This window comes from Balaenoptera physalus, assembly GCF_965194825.1.
Source record: "Balaenoptera physalus genome assembly, chromosome: 14".
Lineage (NCBI taxonomy): Eukaryota > Metazoa > Chordata > Mammalia > Artiodactyla > Balaenopteridae > Balaenoptera > Balaenoptera physalus.
Genome location: NC_138893.1, coordinates 29130787 through 29151474, shown reverse-complemented (window position 1 = coordinate 29151474; position 20688 = coordinate 29130787). Strand labels below are relative to the sequence as shown.

The window sequence follows — 20688 nt, the reverse complement described above, 5'->3', positions numbered from 1 at the left end:
AAGATCCCACAAGCCATGGAGCAACTAAGCCTGTGCGCCACAACTACTGAGCCCACGTGCCACAACTATTGAAGCCCATGTGCCTAGAGCCCATGCTCCGCAGCAAGAGAAGCCACTGCAATGAGAAGCCCGCGCACCACAACGAAGAGTAGCCCCCGCTTGCCGCAACTAGAGAAAGCTCGCGCACAGCAACAAAGACCCAACGCAGCCAAAAATAAATAAATAAAATAAATAAATTTATTAAAAAAAAGAAGAATTAAATCCATCGACAGCGATGGCACACACGGCACAGGGTGAGGTCTTGGGTGTGTGCATCAGCTCAAGGTTTTGAAACTCAACCTTATTGCCAGCTTGCTGAAAATCATAAAAAATTCTCTTTAAAACATCTTATTGAGAGACAAGGAAGGGAAAGTCTGTAGGCATGGAATTGAAAGCTGGAAAAGAATTTTGAGGCCATCTTCTTCTTCTGCCCAATCAGGATCCTAGTAGACCAGAGCTCTCCGGTTCAGGGCGGCTAAATGTGAAGTTAACCCTGTTTCTCCCTCCGGCCACTTCACGTCCCTAAAGTTGCTCATGAACTGGCCAGCAAGGAAGAATGTGCATGTTAAGAACTCTGTCCATAGGGACTTCCCTGGCGGTCCAGTGGTTAAGACTTCGCCTTCCAATGCAGAGGGTAAAAGTTCAGTCCCTGATCAGAGAGCTAAGATCCCACATGCCTCACGGCCAAAAAAAAACCGAAAACATAAAACAGAAGCAATATTGTAACAAATTCAATAAAGACTTTAAAAATGGTCTACATCCAAAAAAAAAAAATCTTTAAAAAGAAAAGAAAAGAACTCTGTCCACAGAGGAGCCTAACTTTATTGTCTGGACCAGAGGTAGTTCCTTCTAAAGACTATTTGAGGTATCGTACTGAACAGTGTATGAGGTAGGATGCTACCAGAATTTAGGGGTCCAGGGAGGGCAAGTGAGCAGTTCCCTCCGAGAAAGAATTGTCTGGTGGCAGCGGTGCCACCCCCTTGAAGAGCCAGGGGGGCACGTGGCCAGCTCTCAGGACTCACCTTCTCCCGCACTTTGTAGATTGGCGGTAGCTTCTCCTCCACTTGCCGAGATAAACGTGGACTATTGGACTCTTTTAACATGGTACGTGTGATGGATTCTGGTGTCTTTTGCATTAGTCCAATGTGAGGGAACTGGAAAAACAGCACACGCCTTGATTAAAACCAGACACATCTGAATCTCTAAGCCAAGTATCAGGGCTTCCTCTGTAAAGGGATTAAAATGCAATTTGGGTGCTTCTGGCATGCGATGGAAATGGCATAATTTTTGTAATTTTCAAGTATTCTTTCCAAGACAAAAAATATTGTCATGGCCCGAGGCCACCACTGCCGGTTGTTTCAAGTTACAGGGGCCACCCTGCTGCTCGGAGCCTGGAAATGTTTCCGAGGCCTGGTGAGGAGGGTGTGGCCCCGTGAGAGGGGGTTGATGTACTCTGAGGAGACAATGTATTATTTGAGATCTTCCTTGTGGTAAGGGAGCTCTCTGCACTTGGGGCCAAGGATTCAGCCCATGTTCACAGGGGTGAGCCAACCTCCTGCAGGTATGAAGTGGACCTTAGGACACGGGGAAGGGGAGGAGAGAAGGGTCGCGTTGAGTCTCCATGGAGAATGTAGAATGGTAGAGGGTGGGAAGATTATTTGGATGGCTGGGGGTGGGCTTTAGTATCTCTCTATGAACAGAAGGGAAGGAAACAGGACTGGGCCTAGGGAGGCAGTCCCAACAAAGGCCTGGACCAACCCCACAGGGAGCTCTAGACATGGGATGCCTTCTCAGAGTCAGCTTGATGGAGTGAGAGGACTGGGCCTTTGTGAGCCTTTGTCAATCAGTCACTAGGTAGAAGAGGACGGTGGGGACCCAGGAAGTGACCTTGGGGCAGCAGCTCTTTTCAGCCAAGGAATATCTAGGGGTGGGCCTCCCAGGCCACACTTTCAGCAGCAGCGCAAGTAGTCCATTCCCGAATTCCCCCAGAAGAGGGATGCGAGTGGTGCTTGACAGCCACTGTAGCTCACCCCAATTTTATATAAACAGCACCTCTTAAAAGCCACCCCAACAAAGTGGACTTTGAAGCAGGGATCTCAAGGAGAGGAATATGAATGGAAACTACAATACAAACAGAAGGCAAGACCCTGACTCTTAGCGAAAATTCCTGAAAAGGGAGGAAGCATAATGTGGTGGTGGGTCACAGAGAGTAGATCCAAACGCCCTGAGACCAATCCCAGCTCTCTCTCCCACGAGGTCAGCTTTCCGCAAGAGACAATTTTTCCAGGCCCCAGTTTCTTCATCTGTAAAATGGAAATAACAATACTTACTTGATAGGGTAGATGTGATTAAAGGAGAAAATGCACGCACCCAGAGAGTGTACAATAGCTGTTGGCAGGTTCTATTTTTGCTCACAGCTGTCCCCTCCCTTGTCCACCAAACCCATTGTCACACCCAAAGCCAGTCTTTCCTTCTCTTTGGGATTATAATGGTATTGGCTAACACTGCCATTCTCTCCCATTCCTTCTCAAGTCATGATATAACTGCACATATAAGTATGGCTTTTGTTTAATTTCTGCACAAGAATGCATTTAGTATGCTACTATTTATGTCAAAAGGTAGAGAGATTATGTCATCTATGTGGTATACTTGGTGGGGCATTGTTGGCAGAGAAAAGGAGAACCAATCGTCTAGATGACACATAGCCTCAGAGAACTCAGTGTCGAGTGGAAAGAAGAAACAAAATGAGATCTATAACCCAACACCATTTATGTAAGTAAATAATCCATGCACACAAAACAACAATACATAATTTACAAGAACACATCTCAGTAAAAGAACTCCCATTAAACACGTGTGAATAGCTGCCTGTGGGGCGAGCAGAGTAGGAACCGGGATCAAGGGCAAGGAGACAACCACACAAACCAACACACCATCATGTGGACGGGCTCTTCCACGGCCGAGCGACAGGGTCACCTCGGAGGAGGGCACCAGGGAAGGAAGAACACTTTTTTTGCCGTAGTTTATATGTTTCTTAATGAAGCGCATCTACTAATTGTCTCGTTTTTCCAACGAAAATAATTGTATTTGTTTCTGATTAGAGTTGTAATACATGCTTATGGTTTTTAAAAGTTCAAACAATAAAGAAAAACATAAGGAAGGAAGTAGAATTCCCTTGAAATCCCATCACTCTTTCCCCTTAACTTTTTTTTTAATCTATTTTACTTTTCTTTTCTTTTTAAATTAATTAATTTATTTATTAATTTTTGGCTGTTTTGGGTCTTCGTTTCTGTGCGAGGGCTTTCTCTAGTTGCGGCAAGCGGGGGCCACTCTTCATCGCGGTGCGCGGGCCTCTTACTGTCGCAGCCTCTCTTGTTGCGGAGCACAGGCTCCAGGTACGCAGGCTTCAGCAGTTGTAGCATGCGGGCTCAGCAGCTGTGGCGCACGGGCTTAGTTGCTCCGCGGCATGTGGGATCTTCCCGGACCAGGGCTCGAACCCGTGTCCCCTGCGTTGGCAGGTGGATTCTTAACCACTGCGCCACCAGGGAAGTCCTCCCCTTAACTCTCTGGTGACCAACTTTGTCATGCATCCTTGTGCAACTGTACACCCATATATATGCATAATTTGCATATATAGGATCGTATTATAAATGTGGCTTCAAAAATTATAAATTTATAAAATTATAAATGTGACCTTTTTATTTTTCTGATCTTCTCTGTTTTATTTTTTTATCTGAATTTTATTTATCTATTTTTTATACAGCAGGTTCTTATTAGTTACCTATTTTATACATATTAGTGTGTATATGTCAATCCCAATCTCCCAATTCATCCCACCATCCCCCCCAACCCCGCTTTCCCCCCTTGGTGTCCATACGTTTGTTCTCTACATCTATGTCTCAACTTCTACCCGGCCAACCGGTCCATCTGTACCACTTTTCTAGATTCCACATATATGGGTTAATATATGATATTTGTTTTTCTCTTTCTGACTTACTTCACTCTGTATGACAGTCTCTAGGTCCATCCACGTCTCTACAAATGACCCAATTTCGTTTCTTTTTACGGCTGAGTAATATTCCATTGTATGTATGTGCCACATCTTCTTTATCCATTCATCTGTTGATGGACACTTAGGTTGATTCCATGACCTGGCTATTGTAACTGGTGCTGCAATGAACATTGGGGTGCATGTGTCTTTTTGAATTACGGTTTTCTCAGGGTATATGCCCAGTAGTGGGATTGCTGGGTCATATGGTAATTCTATTTTTAGTTTTTTAAGGAACCTCCATAGTGGCTGCACCTATTTACATTCCCACCAACGGCACAGGAGGGTTCCCTTTTCTGTACACCCTCTCCAGCATTTATTTATTTATTTATTTTTTTTCCACACACACACACTGTATTTTATTTTTACAAGAGATAAATAGACTGACACCAAGCATTGTACATGGATGACCACAACAAAAGCAACAATGATTGCAATTACCAAACATGAAACACACTCATACTATGTCATAATATTGACATTCAGTCCAGTAATCCTCCACTGTAACAGCTCCTTTACTTTGCAGCGAAAATTGATTTGTATATTCTTTGCCTCTGAGTCCTTGTGGGATTTTTTTTTTTTTTAATTCAGACAGAAAGTCACAAAAATTATACTCATCCTCATCAGTTCACTCAGTCCCATGTAATTAATTTTTTTTTCATCTTGATCTTTTGTTAGCACTTTTATGAGTTCATCAGTTTTTCATTAGAGTTCTGAAAATGCTTATTCATTCAGTTCAGCAGTACAGTCAGTTACCAGAAACCTGTACTTGTCAGAGTCTTTTCCATGAATTTCTTGAAGATGAAACCCTTTTATAGGAACATATTTGCAAAATCATCAGAGTACACCCAGAACTGTCTGTAAATGACAAAAGACTTAAAAATGACCACGGTTAAAGATTTGATGAAAGTTCATAATAATGCAGTTGACAAGAAAATTAGTTATTTCTGAGATATACATTTTGAAGTAATAACTAGGATTATTACTTATAACTCCAGCATTTATTGTTTGTAGATTTTCTGATGATGCCCATTCTGACCGGTGTGAGGTGATTCCTCATTGTGGCTTTGATTTGCAATAAATGCCTTTTTATAATTTAATAGTAACTTTTGGTTTCTGTTTCCTTCCCCTTCTTGTCACCCCCACCAACACCCCAGATAACAGTGATAACAATAGTAATGACAATAGCTCTCGTATGATCCTTTACAAACACCCGTACCTACAAAAGGGACTTACACTGCTTTATAAAAATTGGACCATATGATACATACTATTTTACACCTTGCTTTTCTCACTTAACAATATATCCCAGAAATTTTTCAAAATCAACCTATACATTTCTAATTCATCCTGTATTATATATATTTTTTAATGTTTTTAAACAATTTTTAAGTAAATATAAATAATACAGAGGGCCTCCAGACTCAGAACCTTTCCCTTTTCCCCTCCTCCAATCTGATTTTCCAAGTGATGGAAAATGAGGCCAAGGTGGAGAGTTTTTCTGCATCACGAAGGATCCCTCTCACCAGGTAAAGGACGACTGACTTGAGTTCATTTGTATTCTGCAGGTCTGTGGACTAAATCACTGTAAAAAAATAAATGGCTCCAGCATTTTAACTTCACTCTTTTAAAATATATGTTTAATGGCTATAACGTGATAGCTGTGAAATAAACCCTTCTGTTCGATATTGTAACCGTGAAATACAGCTTTTTAACTAGTTGGCAGTGAAATTTTTGCTGCATTCAATCACTCAGTGACTGAAATATTAAATAGGAAGGTGAAAGTGTGTGCAGAGAGCCTTTTCTACCTAGCAACAGCCAGGTTACCACCAGCAAGGTCAACTGCGAAATGACTGTCACCTCCAATGTGGCAATTAGTCTCCCAAAGGGGCTGCTGCTGACGCAAAGCCAACAATTTCTTTAATTTTCCCAACAAGTTACTTTGGGAAACTTCACGTCAGCACTAGTCTCTTTACGCTCTTAGGTGCCGGCAGCAGAAAGGACCCACACCAAAGGCTCCCCACTTAAACTGGGCCCAGGTACTTTCCTGGGACACCAGTGGGAGATGCAATGTTCTTCCTCGATTTCTGCCTTATAACAGAACCCTGACTTTGTTTGGGGTGGCAACGTGGTTGGTTAAAAAATACCCCCCCAAACTCCCTTGCAGCTAAATTGGCCATGTGACCAGTTGAAATGAAAGCAGAAGTCTGTGGGTGGGGTTCGTGGGAAAGAGATTGTTTCCCCCAGAAAAAGGGGCCGACTTAGCTGACAGGTGCCTTCCATCTATTTATCCGTTGACTTTCCTCTCATTTACCTGCCTGAGTTGACACACTGCACTAAGGATGACAGGACAGGAGGCTGAAAAGAACCTGGGCCTTTGACAACGCCCTGGGGCATCTGTACCAGCCCTGAACTGCCTCCCTCTGGACTGATTGTTACTTGAGAAACACAGACCCCTGTCTGGATAAGGTACTGTAGTCAGCTTTTTATAATATTCAAACACAGCCCTAACTGATACTGTAGGTGATAAAAAGAGGCCAAGCTATTTAGTCTGAGAAGCTTACGTTGTCTCTTCCTAACCAATTAGTGTATGTAGTTCACGTTATTTCCCATTTTACTGTGGCTTCCAGGAAACTCAGAGTCAAATTTGATGTCCAAATAGCTACTGTTTAGGCCATATGGCCTGCATATCTATGTTACATACTTTCCCAGTCTCAGCCTCTTAAAGTATATTTAAACTGGTTCTGAATTCTTATTTTTATATACTTTACTACTTTATTGTGAATATTTTCCATTCATTACTTTAAATCTGTGAAATGGAGCAGGGTATACAAGAAAGAATATCAGTATAAATATATACCCCTTGGAATCTGTGGGGGATTGGTTCCCCCCATCCCACCCTGTGGGTACCAAAATCCAAGGATGCTCAGGTCCCTTAGTTTCCCTTCAGTATCTGTGGGTTCTGCATGGTGGACATATATACATATATATATTACATATATTATATATTATCTATATAATAGTTAGCAAGTATTGAGTGGTTACTATGTTTCCATGCATTATACTAAGCACCTTTGTACGAATTATCTCATTAATCCCCACCATGGCCTCTAACCTTAGTATATTATGCTCCCATTTGACAAAGAGACTGAGATTTAGAAAGACTAAGTTGCTTAGGGTTTTTAAAGCCTTCAGGCGCAAATTTTCCAAGATGTTTTCCATTTTTCTTTTTCCTTTTAAACAAACAAATTTTTAAAAAAATTTTCTATGTATTACTGCTTTAGAAGAGGCCGAGTACCACAATTTTCTCTGATACAACCAGTGGGGAAAAAAAAAGACAAAAAAAAAAAAAAAAAGACAAAGATAACCAGCCTCATGGAGTTTATATAATAAATTATATAGTGTGTCAGAAGATAGATGTTATAGAAAAGAGAAAAAGCAGGGCACATACCAATTACTGCTTAGTGAACAGTCACAAGTTGCCAGCCTGCTGAGCGTTTTATACTCAGATTAATTTCATTTGGTCCTCCCAAGGATACTATGAGATTCCCATTTCACAGATGAAGGAACTGAGGCTGGGTGAAGTGATTTGTCAGACGTCATACTATAGTAAGTAGCAGAAGTGGGATCCGAACTCAGTTCTGTGTCCTGACCACACCCACGTGACCTGAGAAAGATGAGAGAGGGCACCATCCTTCTTACCCATCTTCCATCCTTGTCTAAAGGTGGGTTGAAGCGTCTCCCTTTGGCCATATTCTACAGGAACCTGAAGGGGGCTGAGGTTGGCTCTCTTATCCCTCCATCGCCTCATGAATTCTACACCTGGGAAACCACTCCTCCTTGTTCCTGATCTTTAATTCTCAGCCTCTACCAGGAGGGGAAGTCCGGGAGTGGTCCCTGTTGTCATAGCATCAGAGCCCACCCATCACAATGGGGGAGGAGTGCGGGTCTTCCAAGCCCCCCAAGGGCTCCTGCCTCGGGTCCCTTGCAGCTGTCGCTCCCCAGTGTGTAAGCCTCCAGGTCCCAGGTGAGGAAGCCATACACACAGGTCACACAGGTGTGGACCAGACAGTCTTGAGACAATGGCGAACTCTGTACCCTCCAAATCCTCTGATGACTTCTGAGTTGAATATCCTCATGGTAACCATCTACTCCAACCTCTTAGTTTTCAGAGAAGTGAGTTGACTCTGCCTTGTCTACACCCAGCCAGGCCTCAGGCCTCCCCACGTGCTCCTTTCCTGGCTGCCTGCATGTCCCAAATCACTCACTGTGACTCCCCTTACTGCCCACTGCTGAGGCCATGACGAAGCAGCAATCGTGAGTAGTTATTAAATACCCGGTGCTGTGCTGAGCGCTTTCACGTGTTTTACTTTTTCTCCATGAACCTTTGGGGTTTACAAATGAGGAAACAGAGCCACGTACCCAGTGGAGGGGGCGCCGGGTCACGGGACAGCTCCAGGGCTCGCAAGCCTTTCGAGGGCCACCTGGCGTCTCCCAAGTTGCAGAGGTGGCTCCAGAGAGCTGGCCTTCCTCTTGGGGCCCGGACACTCAAGTCCTGCCTCACTTCTACTCAGTCACGTGATTTCTGCTTTTCTTTCCCCTCCTCCCTCCCTCCCTACCTCCCTTCCTTCCTTCCTTCTTTCCTTCCTTCCTTCCTTCCTTCCTTCCTTCTTTCCTTCCTTCCTCCCTTCCTTCATTTCTTTCCTTCCTTCCTTTTATAAATTCTGTGTCTTGACAATTCTCTTGGCTACTCCATGTGAAAATAAGAGTAAACACCAATGGAAGAATCTGTCCAACTCTCTTTTTTTTGCTAAGAAATTGTGTCCTCAAGCCCCTCTTCCCCTAATCATCGGCGAGGGTGTCCTAACAAGAGTTGCCGGGTTAGTGATATGGGACCTCTCCTCTGGCCAGCACCGACGGCCCAGAGAGGTGTGTTCCTGGATGAGATGCCTGAGGTGGAACACGGACTGAAACTGAGCAGGTGTTAGTAAACATCTCCACTTACAGATGAGAAAAGGGAGTCTCAGAGAGGTGGAGGGACTCACCCATAGTCACATAGCTAATTTGTAGCAAAGTCTAAACTAGAACCCAGATGTACTGAGGCCAATTTCAATGCCAGCATCAAACAGGATTCGTTTCACTGCACTTCCCTGACCACATTAAATTATTGGGCAGTGAATTTTCTAGGATTGCTTTTAACTCCCTTTAATCTGCATGAAACTGGGCCTCTTAGCCATGATCCCTCCCCACTGTGAGCTCTGGCAGGCCAGGGGTCAAATGACTGCCATCATGTGCTCCTCCGGTGGCCCTCCCTCCCCAGTAGATGTCATGCCAGGGAGCTCTGCACAAATGGAGGGGAAGGATGAGTGCAGAATGCTGCTTCTCCCACATCAAGAGACTGAAAGTAAAGCAATAAGGAGGCAGGGAGCCGAAGACTGAGACTAAAAACCTAGAAACAGTGCCATTTCCAAACCATAGTATTTCACAGACATTCCCTTTGTCTCCACCAATGGAGCGGAAAATCCTTTAGATCTAAAATCTCGTTTCTAAATATATTCTGCATCTCCTCTGTATTGTCTTATGCTCTATTAAACAAGGTATACAATCACTGGTCAAGGTGTATTCCAATTTTCCCCTTTTGAACGATTGTTTAAAATTCTAAAAAATTTGTCCAAGAAAATCAAAAGCAAATAAAGAAAACCCGGCCAGGAAAAATGAAATTCAATTTTTCTTCAGCTAGGATTTCCTAGCTGCAGATTGGGGTGCGGTTGTTCATTGTTGATGTTATTCTTTTCAGAGGTTTGAATTACTGAGCTGAACTTGGAGACCCATTCTGAAAACCAGTTCTGTAGCACTCAGGGCACTAAGATCACTGGGGCTGAGAACACCGGGGGGGTCGCGCTCCATCCTGCGTTGGGTCTTTGCACGAGCTGGGCCCTGCTCGGAATGCAGTGTTGCAACACCGCCTGTTAAAGGTAGCTGCGAAGGCAGTGCTGAGACATGGGCGTGTTCATTCAACAAATACTGACGGAACACCCACTGTGTGTCAGCGCTGTGTTCAAACAGCGGTAAGACAATCACCAAAATCAGTTTTTCGTAAGTAGTAAATCATGGATTTGCCAATACATCAGATGACTAGGACCCCCAATTATTGATTAACCAAAAATTATTTTCAGTCAGCTATTTACAACATTTGTATCTAATTGTTCCACCCAATGTATTTTTCGAAATGACAGCTGTTGTGTACTTTGACTTTTAGATCTTTTACATCTGAAGTGTTAAGGACCTTATGAAAAGCAGCTGTGCCTATCTCTTCCATGTGTTTTCAGTGCACTGTGCCATTCCTTGTTTTCATTAGCAATTTGCTGTCTTTGGTGGGAGAGAAAGTGGTGGAACCACGGGTGTGTTTTCACACACGCATCGGCCACGTGCCCAGGTGTGCTGCCCGCACAACTCTCAGACCTGCACAAACAGGCATGCTGCAGTTCATCATGCCACCAAAAGTTTCACATCCACCTTCACGTCCACAAATCCCGGACGACTTAACTTGCATACGGGAAAAGCCGAGCCATCTGCACGTAAAGTGTTGAGCATCTGAGAAATTCTCAGGCATCTGAATTATAAAACACATTTTCTTTTCACCCTGCAAGGTAAACTATCTGGATTCTTTCTGCAAATAGCAACAGAATTGAGGTGACTCAATTGTACGTTTTTATTATGGTTCATGATTCGTACGGAACTCATGGAAATTACAATGGATGCACAACCCATTTGCACATCATCTTGAAAAGTACTCAGGCATCTGTCACGTGAAGCACATTGTTTGTTTGTTTGTTTTACCCTACATTGCAAACTATCTGGAAAATTAACTGCACCTCTCTCCCTTCCACTCAAGAAAACAATTCCTGGATCAAGACAAGTAAGACGAATTGAAAGACAAGAAGGAGAACTTGACCAACCTGGAAGTTTGTTCAGTTGAAAGGTAGAAACAGTAACATTTATAAAAACGCTTGACTCTGCTGACACGCATGAGTTGGTAAGGATGTGAGACATTGCCCAGGTAATGACAATTTTTGATAACCTTGCTGAAACGTGAATTGCTATAAACTTTTCAAATCATGTCTAGAGAAGCTTTTGGTTCATTGATAACTTGGAGAATTGGTCGCTCAAAAAATTGCTGCAATCTAGCAAATTGTACTGGACACAGTGAAGGTCACAGTAGATACTGTCACTGTCCTCACGAAGCTGGCTCTCTTGTGGGGAGACAGACGTACCACCCAGATAATTGGTTATAGTTATGAGAGGTACTGGGTGCTCAAGATCATGTGACAGTGGGACCTGCATGAATCTGAAGGGTGACCAGGAAGGTGATGAGGAGCACGTGCCAGGTGGATGGAGAGCCCGTCAGAGGCCCTGATATTGGGTGGAGCTTGACTCACTCAGGAACCAAAAGGAGGTCAGAGGACCACGCAGGGTGGAGATGATAGACGAAAAAGCAGAAGGCGGGCCACTCAGGGCCTCCAGGCCATCCGAGAGCTGTGGACAGGCACCTTGCCCTTTGTGACCTTGACCAGCTGGCCAATATCGGTAGCAGACAGAGACTTGAGGAACAGGTAACAACAACACACCAGTTGAGAACTTTGGCTTTTTTAGAAAAATCACCTTAGAAATAAGACTCACCCTTAGGATGCAGCAGGCGTGCCGAGTTTATTCTTTCTCCAAATTCTGAAAAAGACAGGCAGAAATGTTTAGTTTGATTTCCATTTCTCCACTGGATGCATTTGTTATTCCTATTTTCACTTCTGTGTTTCCGTGTTTGTTGAGGTTTACGTGAAGACTCGATGCTATTGTTTCCACCCCCTGGAAAGACAGCAGCTTTTGTCCTCTCACAGTTTGAATGGGACAGTCCTCCGAAGACACAGAATAAAAGACAGCAGTAATTACAAGTGTGGTTCAGAACGGAGAGCACTGGAATGGAAAATGCCAGCCTCCACAATCGTAAAGCAAAACAGCCAAATAAATATATATTTTTCAGCTGAACAGGAAATGAACAGTGCCTTGGAACGTGATGGTAAGTTCATCTCCATCCCACGCGGGGAGAAGAGAGAGGAGGCGAGGTCCCTCAACGAAGAAGAGATCTGTAGGTCTTTTAAAATCTCCTCTCCTCTTACCGTGTGCCATAAAACATAACAGCGATTTCATCAACTTGGCAGCAAACTGTGAGCTAATAAAAGAGCCTTGTTACAAAGATAATAAGAAGACAAAGTCATAAATGACAGACGTGGGCTGAGTCCTGACGTTAGACCCCAATTTCTCCAGCTCGACCGCGATCCGAGGTTCATCAATTCCATTAATGGTGTGGATGACCACCAATTTGTCCTTTCTTGCTTGCTCTTTCTTCACATTCCAGAGTATTTCTGCCCACCGGGGGTGCCTTGAAAAGGCAAATAGGAAATGTACACAGCATCAAGGCTTGCGATGTTGCCTTTGCAAGGTCTTTTTTTCCCTACTTCCTTCTAAGTTGGCTGTGAGGTAAGGAACCTTCCCACCACCAAGGCCTCACTGCTCCAGGTGTGGTCCTTGGACCAGCAACCCAAGCACCACTTGGGAGTTTATTAGAAATGCAGAGTCTCAGGCCCATGCCCAGACCTAGTGAATCCGAATCTGCATTTTAACAAGACGCCTGGGTGATCTGTGTGCACATAAAGTTTGAGAAGCACCACCCTGGAGAATCTCAAGGCCCTGGTCGGTGCTTGAGACTTTCTCGGTCTTTCTGTGAAAAGACAGAGGATTCAGGGCACCCGTGGGCCCATTTGACCTTGTACCTACAGAGAAGAATTGCAGCCTAATTCTTGGACAAGGTTCACTGTCCTTTTAGACTTTTAAAGATCTGGAAACTCAAGTAGGAGGCTAAAAGAGTTTACATCCTATTTACCTAGGAGGTTTTCCCTTCGGCGCTTAAAACCTTTCTAGAAGGCATAACACCGACCTCAGTGTGCCTGATATGGAAGTAGGGAAGTAGAGAAGGTTTTCCCCCAGAGGACCCTGAGACACATGCTGTTTCTTTGCACAGTTATATAAACAGGCTGCAGTGTGGTTGTCTTAACGTTTCATTTAGATTCCTACCCCACTGATTCAACGGTGGCTCAGGCAAATGATAGTAAACCAAATTCATGGTTCCGCCATGCCACGGTCCAGTCCGTTTTGACGGTGGGAGAATGACCCCATCAGGGCTGTGTGCCTAATTAAGTACTTAGTCAATAACCCACTCCCTCTGGACCAAGCCATTTGCTTTCTCTATTGTGGGAACAAGATCAAACTGGGCAGTGAATGTGGGCAGTTCATGCAGGAACTCATATGAGGTGAGGACGGACTGATTGGAATTAGTTATTAGTTATTTCAGAACCAGTGCTGGAGATGGCAGAGAGAGAGCGCTTTCCTTCCTCGGGTGATTCCAATCCTCCTTCACAAAGGTGAGACAAGGACCACGTCCAGCTCGCCAGGGGCACACGCATGTGGACCATTTAGAGCAAGCATCCTAATGTGCAGGCGTGTATCTCTCCAGGGAGGGCTCAGAAATTTGGGAACAGACCGTCGTTGGTATGTTGGTATGCACACAGCTCACGGCTGCACGAGGTCTCTAATTGTTTTGCAGTGAGATAAGAACCCTCCGTTTTATCCAAAGTCTCAGGACAGCTTATTGACTGCACTGTCTAGCTGTACAGCACATAACAGCATTGTTAGGGGAAATGTCAGCAAAGGCACTGAAGGGTGGAAAAACATGAAATCAGATTTCTCACATGATGAGGGCTTGGACAGTTGCTGGGCTTTGGCTCCCACTGAATGGGGCCGAGGATTCTTTTCAGGCTGATTCGATCAGACACCGCATAGCGTTTGTCCAGCCAACCCACCACGCAGTTAACACATTTTAACAAGTCACCTCCTCTTCCTCCTCCCAGAAAGAGGTCTGGAACGGGCGGACACTTTACCAGTCGCTTCACAGAGAAATCATTTTCATAACATCCCGAGCCTCCTAAGACTTCATGTTGTATTCTTACATCAGCCATCTGCTAGGGTAGATGCATCCATACGACATCTTCTTCCGCTGGCACAATTAAAAGAGATTCTCTCCATTCGAACCTTGTGTTACATTTACATTCAAAGTTACGTTGCTCTCTCTTTGCCCTTGCCCTCAAGGAATTGTGGGAATTCAAGTTAAGAGGCTTTTAATGGTTCTGTGATAACTGTGATCATAAACTGTGAATCAGGTTGCGGGAGTATCGAAGTTCAGCTGCATCTCAGGCAAAGACGTCACCGTTGCTTTTGATCCTCGGTTGAAATTTGGTTTCCAGTGTTCAGACGCCACCATTGTAAAAAAATAAAAAATAAAAGCCACCTCATTTGCTTTACAATTGCTTTGATAACAATTTTAAAGCCTTTAAACGCACATTTTCCTTTTGATATATTAGCAGTATTTAGAAACACATCCTGTTGCTAAAAATTAAATTTCAAAGGCTACAATTGTATTTCCTGCTTCCTTTTAGATGCTGGGTTTATTTAAAACACATGCAACATGTTAGGCACGTGTGTGCGTGCACACACACGCACTCACACGTACTCACGCGCTGCCTTCAACATTTCACTGCCAAATATTTAGAAATAAATTTTTACTGAGTTCTCTGAATATGTAATTACTGCTTTGAGGCTAGTTAATGAAAATATACTTTTCTTTGAAACATGTTGGCTCTACTAAATGAGACTTTCCTTGTGAGTCCATAGATGAATCGATGGTGAGCCTCCTTGAAAAAAAGAGGCATTCTGATCATTGTTGCCAGATGTCTCAAGCAAGCCTGCCAAGCTGGGGCCAGAAACACAGCCTTAAAATAGTAGGCACGGAACTGCACCATCAGCCAATTAGGGCCCTTAGAGCAAATTAGCTCTCATTTCCCATTGGCCAGAGCAGCTGGGACTTGTGCACGGACAGCCCGGGAACATTCCAGTGAGCATCTCCTACTGTGGCCAACTGTTGCTGGCATCCAAAAAAGCCGCAGAGAACAGTCAGACCCCAGTTTTAAAAAACTGCCTTGCTGAAACACCTCAACTCCCTTCCCGATAAGATCCCCATGGCCATCCCTGGAGAGCAGGGCATTGTCTAAGGCAAAATAATCCCTGTGGGTAGAATAGTTCCAAATGGCAAAGCCCTCACAAAGTTGGCCTCTAGAGAGAAGGTCTTACTCTCAGGTAAGAGAGCCCTTACCTACAGGCCATCCTTGAGGAGAAATCAATGAGGTTGGTTCAGTGGGAAATCCACAAGAATGGAAGCTGAGTGATCGAGCAACAGACAGTACATAATCTCCAGTTGGAGGTTGCATTCAACATCAATTTTAAAAGAGACATTTGAACAGAAAGCCATGGGAAGCATCGAACCCTTAAAGACCAGTTCATCTGTAAGGAACAAAGGACCACTGAAGCAGAAAGTCGCATCTACAAAGGTCAGCTCTTGGCAACACATACCCCACTGGGCAGCCAGGAGCACGTTAGACACTGTCCAGCGATGCTGCCAGCACTGACATCAGGACCAAGAATTAAGAAATTACTATTGGCAGCAAAGAGTGATTTGGTTGCAATAGCTCTCCAAAAGCCTTAAAAATATCCATGTTTGTGATACAGTAATTTTACTTATGAAAATTTACCACAATACCCACATGTTTGCACAAAGATGTATCCCGAAGTATGCTCATTATACTATTTGTTAGAGAAAAAAAAAATCGAAACATAAAGTTGAACCCAATGCAGTCATGAAAAACATAGAAGAATGACAACAGAAAAATGTTTACATTGCATTGTACAGTCAAAAAGAAAGGTAAATACTTCTACAGGATGATCCTCTTTTGTAAAAATGTGCATACGTATTCATGGAAAGTGGAAAGTTATACTAAAATTTTAGAATTATTTGAATTTCTTTTTTTTCTTCATTGAGCTTTTCCAAATTTCCATGAGCATGTCTTGCTATCGTGGTAGGAAACAAAGCTAAAAGAATTTAAAAAGAAGGTATAGCAAAGCAAGTAATGCACGATCAATGTCTTGCAACAGTTCAGGCCCGGACAAGGAGAAGGGCATGTAAATTAAGCTATAAAGTATACAGAATCTGTGATGTCTGCTTAGAGCAGAGAGGGCTAGACTGACTATGGTCAAATCATGAATTTACATGTGTTCCAGGAAAGTGTTTTACAGGCAATCCTCCACATTGCGTTAGGTGCTGAAGGTACCACGGTCAATTATCAGTGGTTCATACTCTAGAGGGCCCACGGCCTGAATGAGGAATGCGTCCACACTTCCAAAGAAGCATTTCATTCCACCCTGGTGGCAGGCAAAGTTCCCCCGTCAGCTCTAGTGGAATCCACCTTAATAAGCTTTGCATTATGGAAAGTAAAATCATATAAAGCTTAAAGTCAGCAGCAGCATGACCCTTGGCCTTAACCCAGACTTTTAAGAGTAAGACCTTGAAGTCAAACAACGAGGAATAATGCAGTTCCAAGTTCCAGCAGTAGCTCTGGAAGCTCTCTAGCTGCTGAGATCTTTAAGCAGGAATGCTAAGACATGCTCAAACGTCTTCACGGGTTCTTCTGAACACAATCTGAAACTTTCAGTGCTTCGCATCCTCAGGAATCAGACCCCAAAAAGGTAGATCACGTCAATTTGGGATACCCCTCCTCTCCACTACTGAAAAGCTTTTGCCATGATTTCTTCGATACAAGCGTTAATTTTTATAGTTAATAGATCACCTGACAGACTTCCACCTGACAGGGGGTTAAGGCAGGCCCCAAGGGCACTGGCCAAGTGATCAAGGCCAAGGCTCAGTCCTAAGGACCAGAGTTGATAACTTCCATATTTGATTTATTCCATTATTAATCACCCTATCAATATCATTAACATAAAGTAACATATTTCTCTGTTAAACAAAATAGGCATTTTCATCCTGCATCTTTGTTGACCATGTTTTCTGGATTTTAGTGCAGTTGGACTCTTTGGTCTGAAAATATTGCCAACCTCTGTTCTAACCCAATCCAGTGGAGTAAAACAGAGTTTTTAAAAGTGTGTCTTGAATTATCTGTTGTGTGTTCTCTAAGTTGTACAGTAAAGCAAAAGCCACCTGAATGCTAATACCTCAATATTTCTCTGTATTTCTCAATATTCTCAATATTTCTCTGCAGAACAAAAATTCCAGCATTTAGAAATGTATAAGCAGTGGCAGGGATGGCGTCTGGAGGCAGCGTTGGCCGGTGGGTGAGAACACAGCATGGGGTGCTTGCACCCCAGCACCGCTACTTACTTGGTGTGTGATCTTGAGCAAGTTACTTAATCTCTTTGTGCATCAGTTTTATCACCTGTAAAATGGAAATAAAAGACTAGTACCTACCACTTTGGGTTATTGTAAGGATTGAAGCTATTGATACAGGTCAAATGCACACAAAAAAGTGCCTGACACATAGTTAGGTGGAAATAAATGTTAGCTCTTTTGACTATATGTTAGTGGTCCCCCGAAGTGCACGAATTTTGTCAAGAGGCCCATGGGAACTCAGTGGTGGTGAGGGCAGAAGGAGGAGGGGGCCTAGGAAGTCAGAGATGGGCAGGACCAGAGCTAAGGACCCGTTTTGAGGCTCTGGAGGTCTCTCCATAGAGTCGGGGCTTTGGGATGTAAAGGAGGCTGTGGCAGAGGCAGATGCTCTCCGGGCCAACCAGAAAAGCCCACCAAGAAGACATCCTAATTCTCAAAGATGGCTTCTCCAGGATTCTCCCAGGCCCTGACCTTGGATTCTGCCTTTCATTCTCTTCCTGGTTCAGACATGAGACCCCATGCAGCTGTGTTGGCATCTGTTCTTCTTATGACTTGGAGGTAGGGGGGTGCAGCCAGGTGGCATGTGAGTGGGTTGAGGGCGAGGAGGAGTGCTGTGCAGAAGGGGCCCCCCGAGCACCACACGGGGAGCCTGGAAGTCTCAAAGGCAATTACGGATTCTGCACAGCTTTGCTAATGGAAAGGCTTGCTTCGGTCTGAATTGAGGTCTTCCAAGAAAAATCGCCAGCAGTGACAGGCTCTTCAATATGGGATCTAGCCACAGGCCAAAGATCAAGCTTCGCTGAACCAGAGAGAGGGAAGAAATGACAGTCAAACATCTTCTTTTTCCGCACACAGACTGTAATCAGCTCTCCACAAGGTCATCCTGGAACTCCAAGGACAGTCCAGACCCTCCTGGCTCTCCTCAGTAATGGACGGAGGCAATGGTGCAGATAATCCAGCCAAACGGTGTGTAATCCAAAAGCCATTTCCATTTGGCCTTGGGAGAAGTTTCCGTGCTCATTCTGAGTGTGGGTGTATGCGAGCCTCCCCGCCAGATCTGGGGCGCACGTTGGGGTCTGGGCAGGTCCCAAGCTGAGGCTACCCTCAGAGGGAGGCATCTCCCAGCAGCAGTTGTGTGGACTCTGGTCACTGCAGAGCACAGGCGGCTTTGCCGGCCGGTCAGGATAGGATGTGGGTAGGGGTTCTCCACCTGCCCCCCTTCCCTGGTCCATTCTCCATCCTTGTCTGACTTGTCCAGAGGGCTGACCCTGCCAACAGCATCACCTGGGCTCCTTTGCCTTCTGGCTTTCTGGCAGGTTTGAGTGATAGGACGCGGGAGAAGAGAAAGGAGGGAAAACCTGGGATATCTCTTCCCTACTTCCTTCCTCTTCTGGCATAATTTCTCTGGTAACCTCTATTTTCCTTCCACCTCTGCCCCAGTTCCAGTCTTCACTGAGCTCCAGAACACCACTCCCTCCCTTATGCCTTTGGTCCCCTGGTGGTAGGGACAAAGCCTTGTAGTCCCACGTGTGTCCATGAGTGATGCCTTCATTAACGCATTTTCACTAAACCGTCTGGAGTGAGCTCTGTTTCCCGCTGAACCCTGGCGGACAGAGGGTGGTACAGGATGGGGCTGAAGTTGGAGCTGGAGCTGAGAGCCTGGGAGGGCTGAAGCAGAGAGGCATCTCAATACCTGCTCAGAGCACAGCCCCTCCCTAGATCTGACTGAAGCCCACTGCCCCTTTTTGTGTAGAGGCCGCTTGGCTCTGCCTAGCCTGCCCCCCATTCCAGACAAGTGGCATCAGGTACAACCCACCTGAATAATTCAGTGTTGGAGGCCAAGCCATCTCTTCCCTGTGATCACCTGGGATGACCAACTTCCCTCGGAAATGGAGACATCACATTTTAAAAGGAGAGACTTACATGCGGAATCTAGAAAAATGGTACAGATGAACCTATTTTCAGGGCAGGAATGAGACGCAGATGTAGAGAACGGATGCGTGGACACAGGGCAGAGGGGAAGGGAGGGTGGGATGAATTGTGAAATTGGGATGGACATATATACACTGCTGTGTGTAAAATAAATAGCTAGTGGGAACCTGCGGTAGAGCACAGGGAGCTCAGCTCGGTGCTCTGTGGTGACCTAGATGGGTGGGATGGGGGTGGAGGGAGGCAGGTCCAAGGGGGAGGGGACATATGTATGCATATAGCTGATTCACTTCATTGTACAGCAGAAACTAACACAACATTGTAAAGCGACTACCCCAATAAAAAAAAATAAAAAGATAAAAGGAGCGACTTACCCAACATCCTTGAATTTTCCTTCTGAGCCCCCTTCTCTAATCCTGTCTTCTTAAAACTGGGATTGGGATTGTATGAGAGGATCTTTCATTGATCACCAGTTCCTTGACCTTGACCCTGACCCTATCTTCTATAATCACCACCCGCGTTCTTTCTCCTTAGTCTGCTCAACTTTCTGGCTTCCCGTTGGTTGAAGCCATAGCTGCTCCAACTCCGCCTCTGCGACAATCCATTTGCTTGTTCTATTGCTGGACAATTCAGTTGTTTCTGATAGTTCTAACATCTAGTTATATTGCAGAGCTTCCGGCCTCTGTGAATGGCACCACCATCCATCCAGTTCCACACACCAAAGACTTGGGTGTCATCCTCGTACCGTTCTTTCCTCCACTCCCCAAATCCAAGCCATCCCCAAGTCTTGGCATATCTCTCTAATGAACCCACCTCTCTTGAACTCTGCTTCCAACACCCTGGTTTAAGTGACACTATTTCTCAACTGGGTGGCTGCCTCCTTCCAGGAATCCCCACATCCATACTGCCCTCCTCACCAAGCCATCCTGCACCCCGTGGGCTTTGAAACTGTAAATCAAACCATGTCAACTCTTAAAACCCCTTCAGAGGTCTCCATTACGCTGAGCACAAAGACAGTCTTTCCTGGGTCCATAGACCCCTGGCCGCTCTGGCCCTTGCCCTTGCCTCCGGCTGCGTCTCGCACCATCTTCCCCTCCCTTTCCGCATTCCCTCCACAGACCTCAATCTGCTCCCACTGACCTTAGTACACTGCTCTGCCCCATGCCCACCTTACCCCTTTATCTCCCTGACTCCTATTCATCCTTCAGATCTTAAACATCACGTCCTCTAGACCAAGTCGGTTCGCCCAGGTAAGTGTAGAAACCTGAACCTTCCTTCAACGCTCCCATCACAGTTTGTAATACGTCATGTGTTCTACTAGCTTCATAAACCC

The 20688-nt window shown here is 44.8% G+C and overlaps 1 protein-coding gene across 16 annotated transcripts in view; it reads right to left on the bottom strand.

Moving 5' to 3' along the window:
• The window catches only part of TEX36 (testis expressed 36), a 47985-nt gene that overhangs the window by 1893 nt on the left and 25404 nt on the right, over positions 1-20688 (bottom strand). For 4 of the 16 annotated variants that reach the window (XM_082423238.1, XM_082423240.1, XM_082423234.1 and 1 more), the window contains 3 exons: positions 19243-19358; positions 11768-17475; positions 1062-2342 (listed from right to left, as the gene is read on the bottom strand). In XM_082423238.1, coding sequence (XP_082279364.1) covers positions 1062-1175 — 114 coding nt within the window. In that variant the 5' untranslated portion in view covers positions 1176-2342; positions 11768-17475; positions 19243-19358. The other 12 variants (XR_014252999.1, XR_014253000.1, XM_082423244.1 and 9 more) reach the window with 11 other exon arrangements.